Source organism: Manis pentadactyla, chromosome 3 (genome assembly GCF_030020395.1).
Source record: "Manis pentadactyla isolate mManPen7 chromosome 3, mManPen7.hap1, whole genome shotgun sequence".
NCBI classification, from domain to species: Eukaryota; Metazoa; Chordata; class Mammalia; order Pholidota; family Manidae; genus Manis; species Manis pentadactyla.
This window is the reverse complement of record NC_080021.1, coordinates 21880679-21900811: the sequence shown is the minus strand read 5'-3', so window position 1 is coordinate 21900811 and position 20133 is coordinate 21880679. Positions and strand designations below refer to the sequence as shown.

The following is a 20133-nucleotide window of genomic DNA, read 5'->3' as shown; positions in this document are numbered from 1 at the left end:
AATCACTTAAAGTAAACAATTCAGTAGTATTTAGTATATTCATGATGTTCTGCAAGATTGCTCATATCTAGTTACAAAACATATATAATACTTCAGAAGAAAACCCTGTATGTTTTAAGCAGTTGCTCCCTAATCTCCCCTTCTGGTAACCACCAATCTATTTTCTGTCTATGGATTTACCTATTTTGGATGTTTCATATAACACGTGACCTGTTGTGTCTGGCTTCTTTCACCTAGCATGTTTCCAAGGTTCATCCACATTGTATAGGATGTAACAGTACTTCGTTTCTTTTTATAGCTGAATAATATTCCAGTGTATGCACATACCCTCATTTGTTTATCCATTTATTTGTTGCTGGACCTCTGTGTTGTTTCCACCTTTTGGCTTTTGTGAATACTGCTTTTATGAACATTGTGTATACGCATTTGTTTAAGTACCTGCTTTCAATTGTTTTGGGTATATATCCAGGAGTAGAATTGCTGAGTCACGGGGAAACGCTATGTTTAACTTTTTGAGAAATCATCAACTGTTTACCACAGCAGCTGACATTTTACATTCTTACCAGCAATATACAGCAGGAGTTCCAATTTCTCCACGTGCTCCCTAGTTGTTATTTTCCATCTTTGTTTTTGTTTTCCTCTTTTAATAGCTAGCTATCTAACAAAACAGCAGCAGACTCACAGAGTCCAAGAAGGGACTAGCAGTTACCAAAGGGAAAGGGGTGGGAAGGGTGGGTGGGAAGGGAGGGAGAAGAGGACTAAGGGGCACTATGATTAGTACACATAGTGTAGAGGGGGGAGACGGGGAAGGCTGTAATAGCACAGAGAAGACAAGCAGTGATTCTATAGCATCTTACTACACTAATGGACAGTGACTTCAATGGGGTGTTAGGTGGGAACTCAATAGTATGGGTGAATGTAGTAACCAGTGTTGCTCATGTGAAACCTTCATAAGATTGTATATCAATGATACCTTACCAACAACAACCAAAAAATAGCTGGCCATCCTAGTGGCTGTAAGGTGGTACTCATTGTAGTTTTGATTTGCGTTACCCTAATGACTAATTATATTGAGGATTTTTTCATGTGCGGTTGGCCATTTGTATCTATTTTTGGATAAATGTCTATTCAAGTTTTTAACACATTTTTAAAAATTGAGGTATAGTTTATATATTAATTTGAATAGGTTTTTGGTGGAGTCTTTAGGGCTTTTTTTATGTAGTATCAGGTCATCTCCAAACAATGACAATTTCACTTCTTCCTTACCAGTGTGGGTGCGTTTTATTTCTTTTTCTTGCCTGATAATGCAGCTAGGAGTTCCAATACTCTGTTGAATAAAAGTGTTCTGAGTAGGCATCCTTGTCTTATTTCTGCTTTTAGAGGCGAAGTTTTTAGCTTTTTCATGGTCTTTACTCATTTTTAGTGGGTTGTTTGAATTGGATTTTAAAACTAAACATTTTAATTTATCACAGCTGGAGAAAAAATATTTGCAGGACATATCTGAGATAAAATACCTGTATGTTACTTATGAAAGTCAAACATACATATGCCCTATGACTCAGCCATTTTATCCTATGTATTTGTCACAGAAATTAAAACATCATGTTCAAAGACATGTACATGTTTCTAGTATCTTAGTATGCTGATGGACAGTGACTGTACTGGGGTATGTGGTGGGGACTTGGTAATAGGGGGAGTCTAGTAACCATAGTGTTGCTCATGTAACTGTACATTAAAGACACCAAAATAATAAAATAAATAAATAAATAAATAAAAGTATTTTTTCATCTTCCACTTGCCCCTTAGCAACCTCTAATCTACTTTCTATGAATTTGCCTATTTTTGATATTTTGTATAAGTGGAATTCTAATAATATTTGTCCTGTTGTGTCTGGCTTATACCACTTAGCATTTTTTCAAGGTTCACTCACATTGTAGCATATATTAGAATGCCGTTCCTTTTCACAGCTGAATAATATTCCATTGTGTATATATATATTGTGCCAAGTAACTTTTGGTAATACTGAAAGCAGTGAAGTTAAAAAGGAAGCATTCCTATCAATTGTGAAAAGGAGTTACCTGACCTTCCAATGTTTTCAAGAAAATTTAAAATCTGACACGAGAAAGTGTAGCAAACATCCACATTTCCTAAACTGAGAAGTTGTAATTTTCTACAATTACACCCAGTTTTATTTTTAAAATGTAAACATTATGGAAAACGCAAAAATCACTTTTCATTATCATCCACCTTAAACCTTTCTCCACGTCCCAAAGGCAAGCATTATCATTAATATCATGTTGTATACTTACTATTTTTAAATACCTTCGTTTTCATCTAAGTAACTTCAAATAATACATTATATGGTATTTATTTATCCTAAGATTTAAAAAATATTCTTTTTGCATTCTCAAAACATGTCTCCTAAATGCAGACATTAAACTGGGAATTAAAAAGCCTTTTGCCATTTTAAAATAAGTTGCTTAAATTATGTTCCAAACTTCTGATACATCAAAGAAAAAAAACCCAAACTCTTAAACTAACCAGACTAGGAAAATTAGTTACCAAAGTTGAAATTTTTTCACTGAAATCCAAATACTCACAGGTCTTGAACGGATGGCAGAATCATTATACGTAATTGTTTCGATTCCCTCCATCACGTGTAGCTCATCCTTGTTATCTGAGGCATCCTGAAGAATGTCAACCCCACCGCTTTGACTCCTGGTCCTGTTGCACATACGGGGAACAGACTGATGACTTCCAATATTGTGCACTGCTCCTGTCTGTCCAACACCGTGATCTTGGTCCTGAGGGAAAAGAGTATTAGATTCAAATATCTTTATCTCCTGAATTCTTGATTATTAGCACCTAGCACACCGCTTGGCACACACAGTCTTCAGAATGTTAGTGGTCTATTTTGTGAAATTCCTTGTATTTGCCAACACCAGAAAGTTTATCAGTTGTTAGCTGACAGATTAAAAAAATGACCAAGTAAATACCAAAAAATCCCAACCAACTATGTGAAAAAGTGAATCAATTCAGAGTTATTTCCAAAGTGTAGTCTTTTCTCTAAAATTTTTGACATTACTTTGACGTCCATTTCTCCTACACATCTCATGGGGTATACACAGAGATGCTGCTCATTTCTCAATGATTCCAATTGTGAAAACAAACCCCAACCTTTTTTTTTAATCCTATAAACATCCCTTTTAGTTATTTTTTATTGAAGCCTTTTATATTTCTTTTCTTCTCAGAATATAGTCTTTAGCCTAAACTTCTTCACTAAGTAATTTAATATTAATTCCTATCTATTTTTATGTAAAATTAAAAATTGCATATATATTTAATCATAATTAGAAGACTGTTCTTCCCAATAAACCCGGCAAACTTTGGTATCTGGGCACCAATATTATAGTCTTACCATACCAAACCTCTTTAAGATAAGCAGAATAATAAATACAGACCCATGGTATATGGAGGATCTTTTCTTACATCCACAGCCTTAAAAAGTTGCTGTTATTCTAATGTTTAATGACATTAGAATTTTATTAATTTCACTTTACTAAAGCATTTCATATACCTAAAATAGCCCCAATTTTCTAGGGACTACTGTTAGAACTAAAAAAACATATGTAAGAAAGTCTTCTATTTTATAGTTTATTAATTATGTAGTGTTATGAAAAAGAAAAGTAACTACTACTCCTGTTTTCAGAATGCAGGGATCTTTCTCAATAGAAAGCAATAAAAAAGAATCAAAGCTTTGGCATTGGGACATGAGCAAAGAAGAAAACAGAAAATACTTAGACTAAAAAAGATAGCTCCACAAATCATAAGCTTTATATTTTCCTTTGAGGAAGTTCTGTAACATTTCTACTGCAAATTTGGAAACATGGCAACATGGAAACAACTTGGTCTCAAGAGTAATATATGAATCCGAACCCATATGCTTCTACAGTAAGTTAGTTAATCACCCTGAGCCTTACTTTACTCACCTACAAAATGAGTATTTTAGAACCGTGTAGAGGAATGAATCCCTATACACAACTGAAAAGAATGAAGTGTTCTTAGTAACAGAATAAGAATTCTTGGAAATTTTCCCCCCAGGATAAATTTAGCTAAGTCACATGTTTATTTTATTTATTTATTTATTTTTTAAAAAGCAAGAAATTTCCAACTTGATAAACATTCATCAAACATTACACAAAAGGCACTGGGGGAAAGGTTTATACAATAAACAAGATAAGGAGAATGGGTGGTAATGCTAATGACTTCTCTGTGAGCACCGTCAACTTCCAAAGCCTGTAATTTCAAATACTTCCAAAAGCGTGTCCCATGCCATCAGACAATCAGGCAAAAAAGTGTTCAGTAGACCAGAATTTTGAGAGGGACTAGATTAAATAAAAGTTGAACAGGTTTCTCTAATAAAAGACTTCACAGAGCTTTACTATGCTAATGTACACTACCAAGAGGTTGGTTTAAAGAATGCAAAACCTTTTTCTCCACCTTGGACCTTAGAGAATCACTGTGAAGACACAAACTGGAAACCACGGGTGTAAAAGATTCCTGGCAAGAGAAGTTACATAAGGAAAGAAGCCAATAAAGAGACCCCAATACTTGAGCCGTTTCTAAGTTATTACCTTTTCTTCCTGTGCTTCTTCTGCAGGCCCTTTATGTGCCTCCTGGGAAAGGACCTTCTTCATCTTTTGATTGCGCAGATCGTCCAGCATTCTTCTTTTTTCTTCCTTTGCCCTTTCAAGGAGATCTGTTAACACTGTTGTAGGGCGCTCCCGAAGAAGAAATGGGTGCTGGTTAAGAGTAGAAGGCAAAAGTCAAGTTGAGACCTATATATTTTTTCATTCAGAACAAATGAATCCCTTCCTGGACCCTAGAGTTACTATCCTAAATAATTATAGATAATGCATGTAATCTATAGTTATCTAATTCTGCTATGCTTTTTAATTCTTATATTTATAAAATTTAATTTACATGTATACACTCTGTGCCTACATAACTTCCCTTGTACTTTTCATGAAAACTTTGAACATGACACCTTTGTTGGCCAAATGAAAATACAGAGTTGAAATAATCAGAGTGTTAGTAAACATTAAGAATTAAGTCCAATAGAGCCCTAAGTAAATGCTTACAAATTCTTAGAACTGGTTTCATAGAGGAGACACTATCAGTTCTGAATTACGTTAGATTTCAACAGGAATGTATGTATTTACTGATGGTGAATTGCATAACATACTACTTGGGTATAATGGGTTCCTTTATGTTGCTTAAATGAAACTTCATAAAACACTAGCAGTTGATTAAAAGATATTATGTATTAGTGATTTTTACCATTAATATTTAATAAAGCTTAACATTATCCAATACAGAAAAGTAGAAAGAACAATTCTACTATAAGATTATCATTGTTACATTTGGTATTTTTTGGATATTTATTTCTTCTCAGAAATTTTCCTTGTATAGATTTTGTTTTGTAGTTAGCACACAGATTGCAGAAAGATGCCTTGTGCACTGGAGTTCATGAGATGATCTTGAATTCTTTTAAGACTTTTACCTCCTTTATTAGCTCAAATTTATTTCTTCCCTGAAGAGTTGTAACTATACATTATTCTCTTTTTATTGCTCTATTATGTTATTTGAACTCATAATGCCTACAGACTGTTTCTTCAAATGTTCATGCCAAAATTATATAACCATTATTCTAATTCTGGATAATTATTTTCAATTTTTCATTCTGAGATAAATAGCCCCATACAGTAAGTCACTTTTTTCCATTTTATTTTATTTTTCCTTATGACAGACTGCAACAGAAATGTGATTAGGCCAAAGGGAAGGATGCACTTGATAGATTCTTCCTATCACTTCCCATAATGTCAATATGCAAAATGGACCAGGTACATGAATACATATGCAGGTTTGGGGTCACCCAATGTCAAGTATCCACTCCTGGTGGGTTGGGTTATTACCAAAAGAGCTTCTTTTGCTTTCATTAGGCAAATGTAAGAAGCCAGTCACATTCTTCCTTTTCCTGAGCCTTAGCTTGGTATGTACCACTATTTATAATATTCGGTCTTTTTTATCTGAAAATAATATATCTTGTAATTCTAAGTTATTTAAAAGTTCTCTACAAATGGATCCTGCTTGTTTTTCACTTACATAATTCATAGCTATACTAAACCTTTTGTTGCTACTGTGAATACATAGTTTTTGGGCTTTTATTTGAGACTGTAAGTGTGCTTAGGGCCTAGAATTCCCTAAGTGTTACTGAAACTTTATACTGCTCTTCTACATATTGTGGTTGCAAATAACCCTACTGAATATGTACATGATCCTTTCAATAGCCTTGCATATTGAACTGCGTGTTGGTGAGAATAAACTGAACTTCTTTGAAATTCTAAAACATTCATGCTGAAAGTCTAATTTTCTAGTGAAAAATCCACAAAATTCCTTAGGGTCACAAAAAGATAGTCAACTGCTACTCACTAATGCTTTATCTAGATGTTTTAAGAACTATATTAAATTGAACAATACTATTATTGCTATTAATAAGATGTCAAACCTCTAAATGAAAACATTTTTGAGAACAGAAAGCATATACTAATAATTTATTTAAATTAGATAACCAAACCTATTGAAAAATGAATAGAATTCACATTACTTTTAAAATATTTTCATTGCTAAGTTAGAAAAACATATTTCTCAAAAGGAAACAAAAATGTGATATCCATTTTTAACAGTTCTTTTGAAATCTCTTTTCTCCCACAGTATTTATGTAAATGTATTACACATCATTTCTCTTCCTTTCATATTACTTTATATAGGACAGATCGATATATAATGTATGGTAGATACAAAAATTAAATCCAAAGTTAAACTATACTTTGCCACCTCTGAAATGACATTGTTCCACATGAGTTAAAATTTGTAGTTGTAACTCATGAATATATTCTTGCTCATATAAAAATCAAGTCATTTAGTACTACTATATTGAATATTTAACTATATATTCTATTCAGACATGGTAAAAGCAGTTAATTTTGAAAAACAAACGAAAAAACTTAGCAACTAAGAAAATTTCCAAGAAAGAATGGTATTACGAAATTAGTATTTTAGCAAAACCCAGTACAGCGTACTTAATACTGATTCAGAATCAAAGAAGAATAAAACACATTCTTTAAAATAATTTCTTAGGTGTACAAAACAGAGTATAACTGACCTTTAAAAGTTCTTTTGATGTAGAGCGATATTTAGGGATTTTCTGGAGGCAAGACTCTACAAAGTTGCGAAAAGAACTGGACCTATTGTAAAGGAAAGTATTAAGTGAACATATTGCTATTTCCTTTAAAAACACATCCACAAATCAAGGCATGTCCTTATGGGTGGGAGGGAGAATAGAAATCATAAAAAAAAAGCAGACACAATACACTATATATTTCATCATGTAAGTCTATAAAAAGCTATGCAAAGCAACTAATGAATCTTTACCATTTTCCAAAGATAGATTTGCACACATTATTTTAAAATCCTGCTCTCACATACTTAAGTATCACAACTCATTCTATGTTGCGGTAAATTAGGGAAGTCAATCATTTTCCTTTTTGCATTCAAATCTAAGATAAATTCTTCTTAATATTTCTTTTTCTTTTCTCTAGCCACGTCTATTTCTTGCTTGACCCTTGAATCATCTTCCATATAGCATGTTTCAGAACATCACGATATTTGTTTTGAAAAGAACATTTTTTTATACCTAAGTATTTAGTGTCCTTGAGCAAATGGACAAAAGTTCCAGAAAACAGTAAAAATGTTTTTAAAGATTAGAATTCTGTAACATACTATTACATAGTGTTACTGATGAGAGTTCAGTAAGGCAGTAAGTAAAAAATATTCCATCAATGTTTGTCATCAATATTCAAATAAGATTTAATTCTTTTATACAATAATTCTTTTTTGAATCCCAAAAGTATCAACCAGTGTAAAGACAGCCTGTGTTTCGTGTACTTATTATTCAGATGTACCATAATAAACTCTGAGCCAAGATTTCTTCAAAACATCTCTACAGAAGCAGCAAAGACCTGTGAACTTGCCTTAATAATGTAATGATAAAAAATAAATTATTGCTAATTTATGCATGTTACTTGTGAATTTTAAAGTATTTGTTAAGTATTTAAGTACCGTAGGTAGTCCCCTAGAAAGTTTCAAATGCTAGATACACCTGAAGACTTTCCCATTAAAATTTTCTATCACTGATAAAAATCCTTCTTTCCTAAAATTGTCCATCTGTTCTCAATAAACTTCTTTACATGAATAACAGTATTATCAAAGAAGCACTAGGAGATGCAACATCAAAGCACATTCTGAATAATAAATGATAACAATTAGAATCATCCAAAAATTATGAATTATCTGGTAATTCTGATAAATTATCAAATCATTTTTACCTAAGTTTTATACCATATCAATTATAAACCATTCCCCAATTAAATATCTGTACAGGTTGTGGCAATCTATATTTGCAGTTTTAAAATATGAATGTTTAAATCATGCTATTTATTATAAAATCAGGGTTGTATGTGTCACTAAGGTACAAAAAGTATATTACTTTTTATACAAAAGCCATACTTTTTGCTCCCATGTAGCATCATCTATCTTTTATTTCTGAACTGAGTCACATATATGCTATGAAAAGTAGAGATAATAAAGGACAACCATGATGTAAGGATAAAATAAAGCTATTTTAATATTTCTTCAGGTTGTATACACTTCACCTCATTGACATGAAATCATTTTGATAACATTAAGAAAAAGTATTTAAATTTTACCATGTTGAACAATATATCTCTCAGCCATACTTACCATTCATTAGACTGTAGTGTAGGGGGTTTATTTCTGGTAATGTGATATAAGGCACGCTTTGCATTCATAGCAAATAAAGGAGGCTTCCTTTCCGCTATAAAAGAAAGAAAACTTCCTGTTAAATATGGGCCTGTTATATAGGAGCATGGAAGCACTGTTAATTTTTTTTTTTAAATAAACCCCAACTTAGGAAAAAAGTTGCAAGTAGGGTTCAGAGAACTTATTTAAATGAGTCGATAGAGAGGAAATTGCCGCCCTGATGCACATCTCTAAATAGTGTATTTTTCCAATAAACAAGAACATTCTAAGAGAACCTAATACAGTCATTAAATCAGACCATTAATATGAATACATGACTATTATCTAATCTCAAGCTCCACTGTAGTTTCAATCAAATGTCCCAATAATGTCCTTTGTAGCAAAAATGACCTTTGATCATCTGCATCCTTAAAGGAAATTCTCCATTTTTTCTAAGTTTTGAACTTACATAAAATTGTTCATAAAATATCCCTATAATCCTTTCAATATGTGTAAAATCTGGAGTCATGTCCACTGTCATTCCTGATATTGGTTGTTTGTGTCTTCTTTCTGTTCAATCTAGCTAGAGGTTTATTAATTTCATTAATTTTCCCAAAGAACTAATTTGTGATCTCACTGATTTTCTCTATTGTTTTCACTTTCTATTTAATTGATTTCTGTTTTGATCTTTTCTGGGTCTCTTTGTTCTGTTTACTGTGGATTGAATTTGCCCTTCTTTTTCTAGTCTTAAGGTGACAGTTGAAGTCATGACCTTGACAATTCACAAGTATACAATTTTGACTCTCGAATATCCCTCAGTTTGGCTTTGTGCTGTTATTAAATTTAGTTTCCACATCTCTGGCAGGAATATCACAGAAGCAAGTGTCACGCTTTTCTCAGTGTATTCTATGATGATCCTATAGAACAGGTCCATGGTTTCAGATGTCTTGTCATTGAATGTGTTCACTTTGATCACTTAAGGCCATTCCACAAGGTTTCATGGTGAAGTTTCACTTTTTTCCTTTGTAATTATTAAGTATTTGTGAAAAGGTGCTTGAGTCTATATAAATATTCTGTTTTGCATAAAGATCACTTTATTCTCTTTATGTATAGATTTACATTCTTCATTTAATAATTTATAACCTGCTACTATCATTTATTTTGATGTTGAAATTCTTTCATTTTTGAGCAGCTGAGAATCTTTTTAAGCCGACTTCTGCCTTTCCGGCATGGGTCCATCATTCCCTGCTCAGCTCCTTGCTCTCTGGCCCACTAAGATGTTCCAGGATCATCTTATGCTTTCCCTACTGTAGACACGGCTCCAAGGAGCTGTGGCAGGCAGTGTGCTCACTGCTACTGCCCGTGTCACTTCTCTTAGATCCTGTCAGTGGACAAAGGAAGGGAACACACACGTCCCTCATGTATTTGTATTCATACTTGCACATTAAATATCTTTAGTTGTTTATTGAAAACAACTGAGTTCACTACAATATCTCAAATCCAATGCTATAGTACTATTTATTCGAGCCTTCTCTTTCCATTATTTGTAGCACCCTTCTCTGACAGTAAGAAACCTCACTCTCATTATCCTTAATATATTTGACGACTCGCCCCTGTACATAGCCAGTCTCCCATCTTGGCCACCACCCTTTCCCCTTTTCCCCATCAAGTTTTCAAACCCCATTCCCAGCCTGTCTACAGTGTGAATGGCCACTTCATCCACTCAGTTTCTGACACCCCATCTAAACTGGATCACTTTCTGCAGTGAGGCCCTCCTCATCAGCCCTCAGGAGGGAAGCCCCCTTCCTTTCAATCAGGCACTGCCACTGTGTCAGGTGACCCACCCCCAAATGTGGACGTGCTCCTTGGCCTCTGACACCCCATGCTGGGCTACTTCCAGGTCTGAATGCTTTGGTTACCCCACCACGACTCTGAATCTCCAAACTTGACTGCCGCCCTCCCTGGACAGGTTCTGCTTCCACATACACGGCATTCTGACTGCGGGAACTCCCTCCTCTCCTCACAGGACCCTGACACGCCACGCCGGGCTACCATGGCTCAGCAGGTGACATGGACACCTACTTTACACTGTCCTCCCAACAGCTTTAAGAATGAGTAGTTTGATCCAGGAAGGGGAAGGGATTACTGAACAAATTCTTAATGAATAAAATAACTCGTGTTTCTACTGTGATTTTTTAAGTATTCAAAAATTCTAAGTGGTGTACCATCAATATATCAAACCAGAGTGTGATTTTTGATCTGTCATTTACTATAAAGCTGAACATCTCTATTTAGTCAAAGAACACTGAACTTAGCTAAAAACCATAGAGATTTACTAAATCTAGACTGCGGTAGCCTTCAGTGGATTCAAAGGATATTTTCCATTTCAAATATTTTTTTAATTGAAGTATCATTGATATTCAATCTTATATTAGTTTCAAGTATACAACACAGTGGTTCTACAGTGACCCATATTGAAACCTCACTCCCACTACTGCAGTTACTGTCAACATAGGAAAATGTTACAGAAGCAGTGCTTATATTTTCCATGCTTTACTACTATCCCAGTGACCAACTTATGACTGAAAATTTTTGTGCCCTTTTATTGCCCTCACTCTCAACTACTCACCCCAGTCCCTCCCGCACAGTAACCTCTAGTCACTACTCAGTGTCTATAAGTCTACTGCTACTGTGTTCCTTTTGTTTTGTGTTTAGATTCCACAAATAAGTGAAATCATATGGCATTTTGTCTCTGCCTGACTTATTTCACTTAGCATAATACAGTTTAGGTTGATCCATGTTGTTGCAAATGGCAGGATTTCTTTTCTTCTTATGGCTGAATAATATTCCATTGTGTATATGTAATGTTTCCAGCACAATTATCATTTAAATATGAAGGAGGGATTAAACAATTCCCAGACAAGCAAAAGTTGAGGTAATTTGCCTCCCACAAACCACCTCTACAGGGTATCTTAGAGGAACTGCTGTAGATGGAAGCACTCCTAAAAGAGCACAGAAGAAAACACCCAACATATGAAGAATGAAGGAGGAGGAATAAGAAGGGAGAAAAATAATCATCAGACTGTGTTTATAATAGCTTAATAAGTGAGTTAAGTTAGACAGTAAGGTAGCAAAGAAGCTAACCTTGAACCTTTGGTAACCACGAATCTATAGCCTGCAATGGCAATAAGTACATACCACTCAATAATCACCCTAAATGTAAATGGACTGAATGCACCAATCAAAAGACATAGAGTAACAGAATGGATAAAAAAGCAAGACCCATCTATATGCTGCTTACAAGAGACGCACCTCAAACCCAAAGACATGCACAAACTAAAAGTCAAGGGATGGAAAAAGATATTTCATACAAACAACAGGGAGAAAAATGCAGGTGTTGCAATACTAGTATCAGACAAAATAGACTTCAAAACAAAGAAAGTAACAAGAGATAAAGAAGAACACTACATAATGATAAAGGACTCAGTCCAACAAGTGGATATAACCATTATAAACATATATGCACCCAATATAGGAGCACAAATATATGTGAAACAAATACTAACAGAATTAAGTGAGGAAAAAGAACGCAATGTATTCATTTTGGGAGACTTTAACACACCACTCACTCCAAAGGACAGATCCACCAGACAGAAAATAAGTAAGGATACAGAGGCACTGAACAACACACTAGAACAGGTGGACCTAATAGACATCTATAGAAATCTACATCCAAAAGCAACAGGATACACATTCTGCTCAAGTGCACATGGAATATTCTCCAGAATAGACCACATACTAGGCCACAAAAAGAGCCTCAGTAAATTCAAAAGATAGAAATCCCACCAACCAACTTTTCAGACCACAAAGGTATAAACTAGAAATAAATTGTACAAAGAAAGCAAAAAGGCTCACAAACACATGGAGGCTTAACAACATGTCCTAAATAATCAATGGATCAATGACCAAATCAAAATGGAGATCCAGCAATATATGGAAACAAATGACAACAACAACACTAAGCCCCAACTTCTGTGGGACACAGCAAAAGCAGTCTTAAGAGGAAAGTATATAGCAATCCAAGCATATTTAAAAAAGGAAGAGCAATCCCAAATGAATGGTCTAATGTCACAATTATCGAAATTGGAAAAAGAAGAACAGATGAGGCCTAAGGTCAGCAGAAGGAGGGACATAATAAAGATCAGAGAAGAAATAAATAAAATTGAGAAGAATAAAACAATAGCAAAAATCAATGAAACCAAGAGCTGGTTCTTCGAGAAAATAAACAAAATAGATAAGCCTCTAGCCAGACTTATTAAGAAGAAAAGAGAGTCAACACAAATCAACAGTATCAGAAACGAGAAAGGAAAAATCACGACGGACCCCACGGAAATGCAAAGAATTATTGGAGAATACTATGAAAACCTATATGCTAACAAGCTGGGAAACCTAGGAGAAATGGACAACTTCCTAGAAAAATACAACCTTCCAAGATTGACCCAGGAAGAAACAGAAAATCTAAACAGACCAATTACCAGCAACGAAATTGAAGCGGTAATCAAAAAACTACCAAAGAACAAAACCCCCGGGCCTGATGGATTTACCTCGGAATTTTATCAGACATACAGGGAAGACTTAATACCCATTCTCCTTAAAGTTTTCCAAAAAATAGAGGAGGAGGGGATACTCACAAACTCATTCTATGAAGCTAACATCACCCTAATACCAAAACCAGGCAAAGACCCCACCAAAAAAGAAAACTACAGACCAATATCCCTGATGAACGTAGATGCAAAAATACTCAACAAAATATTAGCAAACCGAATTCAAAAATACATCAAAAGGATCATACACCATGACCAAGTGGGATTCATCCCAGGGATGCAAGGATGGTACAACAGTCGAAAATCCATCAACATCATCCACCACATCAACAAAAAGAAGGATAAAACACATGATCATCTCCATAAATGCTGAAAAAGCATTCAACAAAATTCAACATCCATTCATGATAAAAACTCTGAACAAAATGGGCATAGAGGGCAAGTACCTCAACATAATAAAGGCCATATATGATTAAACCTCAGTTAACATCATACCAAATAGCGAGAGGCTGAAAGCTTTTCCTCTGAGGTCGGGAACAAGACAGGGATGTCCACTCTCCCCACTGTTATTCACCATAGTACTGGAGGTCCTAGCCATGGCAATTAGACAAAACAAAGATATACGAGGAACCAGATTGGTAAAGAAGAAGTTAAACTGTCATTATTTGCAGATAACATGATATTGTACATAAAAAACCCTAAAGACTCCACTCCAAAACTACTAGAACTAATATCGGAATTGAGCCAATTTGCAGGATACAAAATTAACACACAGAAATCTGTAGCTTTCTTATACACTAACAATGAACTAATAGAAAGAGAAATCAGGAAAACAATTCCATTCACAATAGCATCAAAAAGAATTAAATACCTAGGAATAAACCTAACCAAGGAAGAGAAAGACCCATACCCTGAAAACTACAAGACACTCTTAAGAGAAATTAAAGAGGAAACTAACAAAGGGAAACTCATCCCATGCTCCTAGCTAGGAAGAATTAATATCGTCAAAATGGCCATCCTGCCCAAAGCAATATACAGATTCAATGCAATCCCTATCAAATTACCAACAGCATTCTTCAATGAACTGGAACAAAAAGTTCAAAAATTTATATGGAACCACAAAAGACCCCGAATAGCCAAAGCAATCCTGAGAAGGAAGAATAAAGTGGGGGGGGAATCTCGCTCCCCAACTTCAAGCTCTACTACAAAGCCACAGTAATCAAGACAGTTTGGTACTGGCTCAAGAACAGAGCCACAGACCAGTGGAACAGAATAGAGACTCCAAGCATTAACCCAAGCATATATGGCCAACTAATATACGATAAAGGAGCCATGGACATACAATAGGGAAATGACAGTCTCTTCAACAGATGGTGCTGGCAAAACTGGGCAGCTACATGTAAGAGAATGAAATTGGATCACTGTCTAACCCCATACACAAAAGTAAATTCGAAAAGGATCAAAGACCTGAAGTCATGAAACCATAAAAGTCCTAGAGAAAAACATAGGCAAAAATCTCATGGACATAAACATGAGTGACTTCCTCATGCACATATCTACCTGGGCAAGGGAAACAAAAGCAAAAATGAACAAACGGGACTATATCAAGCTAAAAAAGCTTCTGTACAGCATAGGACACCATCAATAGAACAAAAAGGTATCCTACAGTATGGGAGAATATATTCATAAATGACATATCCAATAAAGGGTTGACATCCAAAATATGTAAAGAGCTCACACACCTCAACAAACAAAAAGCAAATAATCCAATTAAAAAATGGACAGAGGAGCTGAATAGACAGTTCCCCAAAGAAGAAATTCAGATGGCCAACAGACACATGAAAAGATGCTCCACATCGCTTGTCATCAGAGAAATGCAAATTAAAACCACAATGCGATATCACCTCACACCAGTAAGGATCACCATGATCAAAAAGATAAACAACAACAAATGTTGGCGAGGTTGTGGAGAAAGGGGAACCCTCCTACACTGCTGGTGGGAATGTAAATTATTTCAACCATTGTGGAAAGCAATATGTAGGTTCCTCAAAATCCTCAAAATAGAAATTTCATTTGCCCCAGGAATTCTCTTTCTAGGAATTTACCCTAAAAATGCAGCACTCCAGTTTGAAAAAGACATATGCACCCCTATGTTTATCACTGCACTATTTACAATAGCCAAGATATGGAAGCAACCTAAATGTCCATCAGTAGATGAATGGATAAAGAAGATGTGGTACATATAAACAATGGAATATTACTCAGCCATAAGGAAAAAACATATCCTACCATTTACAACAACATGGGTGGAGCTAGAGGGTATTATGCTCAGTGAAATAAGCCACGCGGAGAAAGACAAGTACCAAATGATTTCACTCATCTGTGGAGTATAAAAACAAAGGAAAACTGAAGGAGCAAAACAGCAGCAGAATCACAGAACCCAAGCATGGACTAATAATTACCAAAGGGAAAGGGACTGGGGAGGATGTGAGGGAAGGGAGGGATAAGGGCAGGGAAAAGGAAAGGAGGCATTACGATTAGCATGTAGAGTGTATGGGGGCAGGGGGAGGGCTGTGGAACACAGAGCAGACAAGTAGTGATTTTACAGCATCGTACTGTGATGGACAGTCACTGTGAAGGGGTATGAGCGGGGGGGACTTGGTGAAGGGGGGAGCCTAGTAAACATAATGCTCTTCATGTAATTGTAGATTAATGATACCAAAAAAAAAAAATCAAGCTATACAATAAGGTATGCAGCCTGATAATCTAATCCTCATACCTAACACAAAGTATTAAGTAACCTTAGTAGCGGTAAGTAATTCATGAATGCCTTAGAGACCCTTCATAGATGGTAAATCTATAACCACAGACATATTCTAGGTGTTTAACAAATACTCATTAAATATTAGACACAGATACCTCAAAATTAATACCACAGTAGAAACTATTTTAGACCTAATTTAATACAGCAAATATAATATACCTAAACTAACATATATATATACACAAATTGCCAAATAACCAAAGAGACAACCTTCATAGATTGATTGCTCCCCTTAAACACTGACATAAAAATAAAAATCTGTTATTTGGTACAGAAATTTAGGTAAAACATTGATCAAAACTTACTACACAGTAATAAAGAGCAATGCTTACCTATTTGAATACATGTTATCCCCAGAGACCATACATCTACTTTGCTATCATATGGTTCTTCATTCCTGCCTAAAATTATTTCTGGAGCTATCCTAAAACATAAAATGTTACTTAATGTTAAAAAAGAAAAGTAAAGTATACTATTCTTTAAAAACATAATGACCGTCCACATGGAGAATACCTGTGTGAATTCCAGATGACATGTCTGGACATAAGAAATCTTATAATGGGAAATAAATGCATTACGGGTTGTGAGGTAAATATTTACCGTTGCGTACACAGTGTTAGACTTATTCTCACCAGTTGTCATGATCATGTACCAGCATCCTGGAGGAAAGACTCCCCCGAGCACGGGTGCATTCTGCATCAGTTCAAGTTTGCAGATTGTAATATTGTATATCCTTTATGCCAGCGGTTCTCAAACATTTTGGTTTCAGCATCTTATTACAAAAGTCTAAATTTTGCTCGAAAGAGGGCATTTTGTCACTGGCACTTGTTTTCTTGAAGTAAACAATCTCACTACATTTAGCTGAGAAAAAATCTGCCACAATAAGCAACAATGAATAAGCAGTTTGTCAGTCTTTTTTGCAAATAGGAGTAGTGTTCTGTGATAAAAGTGGCTAGGACAGCCACCCATAACTAAATAAATCATACAATTATTAACTTTGGAGGCATCTTGGTTATAAAATGAAACGCTAATTCGCATCTTCAGCTAGACTCTAATGTTCTCACTGGTGCTTCACCTTATACTTCCTTTGTACTTGTTAAGCACAGACAAACATTTAGAACAGTTTCTGACTGCTCAACAAGATTGTCACCAGGCACATGTGTGTTCCTGTGTGTAAAAATACGTAAATATGTACATAGTGCTGTGTTCCTAATATACATATACAAATTAATACATATGTAACTTTCAATTGCCAATAATAGAGGGCTTCTAATGTGTTAAGATGTTGAAGTAAGCTTGGGAAGCCCTAAGTTCAACAAAGTTAAAAAAGTAGTTTTGTTTTTAATGCACAACTTTCTAGCTCCTTTCTAGTATCTAATATTGATCACTGATTTATAAAGAGGGGGACCATTAAGAAGCATTATTTGTCCAAAGAACCCCTTTTTTATACAGGGGAAGAGGATTCTATCTAAACAAGGGTTCTACATAAGAAATTTTTGGTCATACAGAACAGTAGTCTTCAAACCTTTTAATTTCTTACTTCCAATGAATTTATTAAAAGAATGTATCCACTTGTACATTTTTGAGTTGGTATCTAAATTTTATAAACTTAATAATTGCAAAGGATATAATGCACACATATGTATATTCATTATTTTGTATATGTGCTTTACAGATATTTACAACTTGGAGCTGAGGACCTCACTCATTCATTAAAAACACTGCTGTATAATATCCTAATTAGCAATCCCAGTCTGCACGGTCATATCAACCATTCAAATCAGAATTATTTTCTGTCAGGAAATGCGAAATTTCATTTTTCATTGTAAATAACATGTTAATGTGTCCTCACGACAAATGTCCCAGTTGTAAATGAGATAATTTGTGATTCACTAGAAAAGAAGATGGGTGGAAAGATAACTGGGGAAAAGAAAAAGTAAGGAGTAAAAGGAACTGAAGAGAGGTGACTATGAAGGCAGAAGGCCTAACTCTTGGTGTCCTAACTCTTCAATATTTCTGATGCTATATATTCTAGATGTTACATGTTCTCAGATTGTCCCTCTGGTGATGGTTTGAGGCTTTTAATTCTCAGAACAATGCATCACTCTACTCTTCAGGATGGGTGAGAAGCCTTTCTTTAACAAACTGGGAGTTGGGAGATTTGAAAGGTAGGTGGAAAAGAAGATGCAGTAGACCTAAGTCACTTCTCAACATATACAGAGAAAGGACATCTATGGAAGTTGAAGATGTGGAAAATTATACCCTTCAAACTTGCTGACATTAATATGGAATTATTTACGAATAAAATTAGATGATGTCTAGAAGTCACTTCAGATAACTGGAGGTGGGAGGGAGGGCAAGAAGGTCAAGTACACAGGGCAGCCAGGCCCTGGGGTAGTGCTGTTAGGCTGAGCTGACCGCTGTGTGAGCCTTCGTTATATTTTTGTCTATTTCCCTGTATACTTGAAATTCTCTACAATAAAAATGAAAACAAAAGTTCCTAATCAGCTACCAGTCTTCAGGTACTCTTATTCAGAAGATACTGACACACAGTAAGTGTGTATCTAAAGAAAATTTCCACTTAGCATTTCTATCTTCTCCCTTCATAAAGATTTAAATTTTTCACTCCTACCCCCAATAGATGATGTGGATGACAACAGGAAAGAAACGTAGAGGGGACAAATAATACAATAGGAGATACAAACGCAGCACTCCAAATCTGTATCTGAAACTACAGTGCTTAGTGTAATATCTAAAGCAGCACTGTATTTCCAGGAGAACCATAAAGCACCTGACAAAAGTAGAACCACACACTGCCTATTTCAATTATGAGGATGAATACCAGATAGGACTACGCTTACCAATATGGCGTTCCCACAAAAGACTTGGCAGAAGAGGCCATGGAAGCAAATCCAAAGTCAGCAAGTTTCACCTGGCCTCGTGTGGTCAGAAGGATATTTCCAGCTTTGATGTCTCTGCGTTTAAGGAACATAGAAAATTATTCGTCTTTCCTTTGTAAGATTATACTGAAAATGATAAAAATCATATAAAAATTTATAAAATAGGGAAGGAGAAATCAGAATAATTAAGGCCTTGGATAATCTCTCAGTTGGGATAATGAGAATTAAGATCCAAACTAACAAATGAGATACACAGAATTCCTATAAGTATATAGTAACAATTTTCTAAAAGAGAAGATAAAATAGCAGCAGAAACAGAAGAAAAAAATTAGGTAATTAATAGCACATACTCGATATTTGAGTACCTGTTTATTGGTACAAATAATGGTTTTAAAAATTTAGCTGAACATTCTTATATGACTGTAAGATTTCTGAGTATACCCTTAACAAGAAAATGGAAAAAAAAGAACCTGATGCCCCAACTTTTAAAAAATTACTCATATCAGTCCAAATTTTAGCATAGTTCTCCTACCTAAATATGAAATGAAAACTGAAACACATGGGTAAGGTAATATCAATGACCCCAAATTTACTTTTAAGCTCTTTTATAAATCAGCAATGTATATGTGAAGTAAGAAAATTATAATGGCATTGTATGCCCAATGGGCACCATAGAATTCAAAAAGAAAGAAATTTCTAAGCGCTTGTCAATTCATACTATATAGTATTATAATGGATATAATATTAAGTCAATCTATTTTCTTCCATTTGTTTTTTTAAAAAATGGAAGGTTCTTTGAAGTTGAGAAGACCTTAGGTTCTGCTTCCAACTCTTTCATTCTCTTATTTACTATGCATGTGGATTTCTCTTGGACCTTACTATCCTCATCTAAAAAACTGATAACCCATTAATTTGCAATGACTCT

At 34.9% G+C, this 20133-nt stretch overlaps 1 protein-coding gene across 1 annotated transcript in view; it reads right to left on the bottom strand.

Annotated features, from left to right (window-relative positions):
* LOC118907542 (serine/threonine-protein kinase TAO1-like) overlaps positions 1 to 20133 on the bottom strand; it is a 74149-nt gene that overhangs the window by 43201 nt on the left and 10815 nt on the right. Inside the window, exons 6-11 of the mRNA XM_057499325.1 lie at positions 19170 to 19283; positions 16641 to 16732; positions 8863 to 8956; positions 7226 to 7307; positions 4635 to 4802; positions 2601 to 2804 (exon numbers count right to left, since the gene is read on the bottom strand). Of these exons, the coding sequence (XP_057355308.1) occupies positions 2601 to 2804; positions 4635 to 4802; positions 7226 to 7307; positions 8863 to 8956; positions 16641 to 16732; positions 19170 to 19283 (754 nt within the window). The remainder of the gene's footprint in view (positions 1 to 2600; positions 2805 to 4634; positions 4803 to 7225; positions 7308 to 8862; positions 8957 to 16640; positions 16733 to 19169; positions 19284 to 20133) is intronic.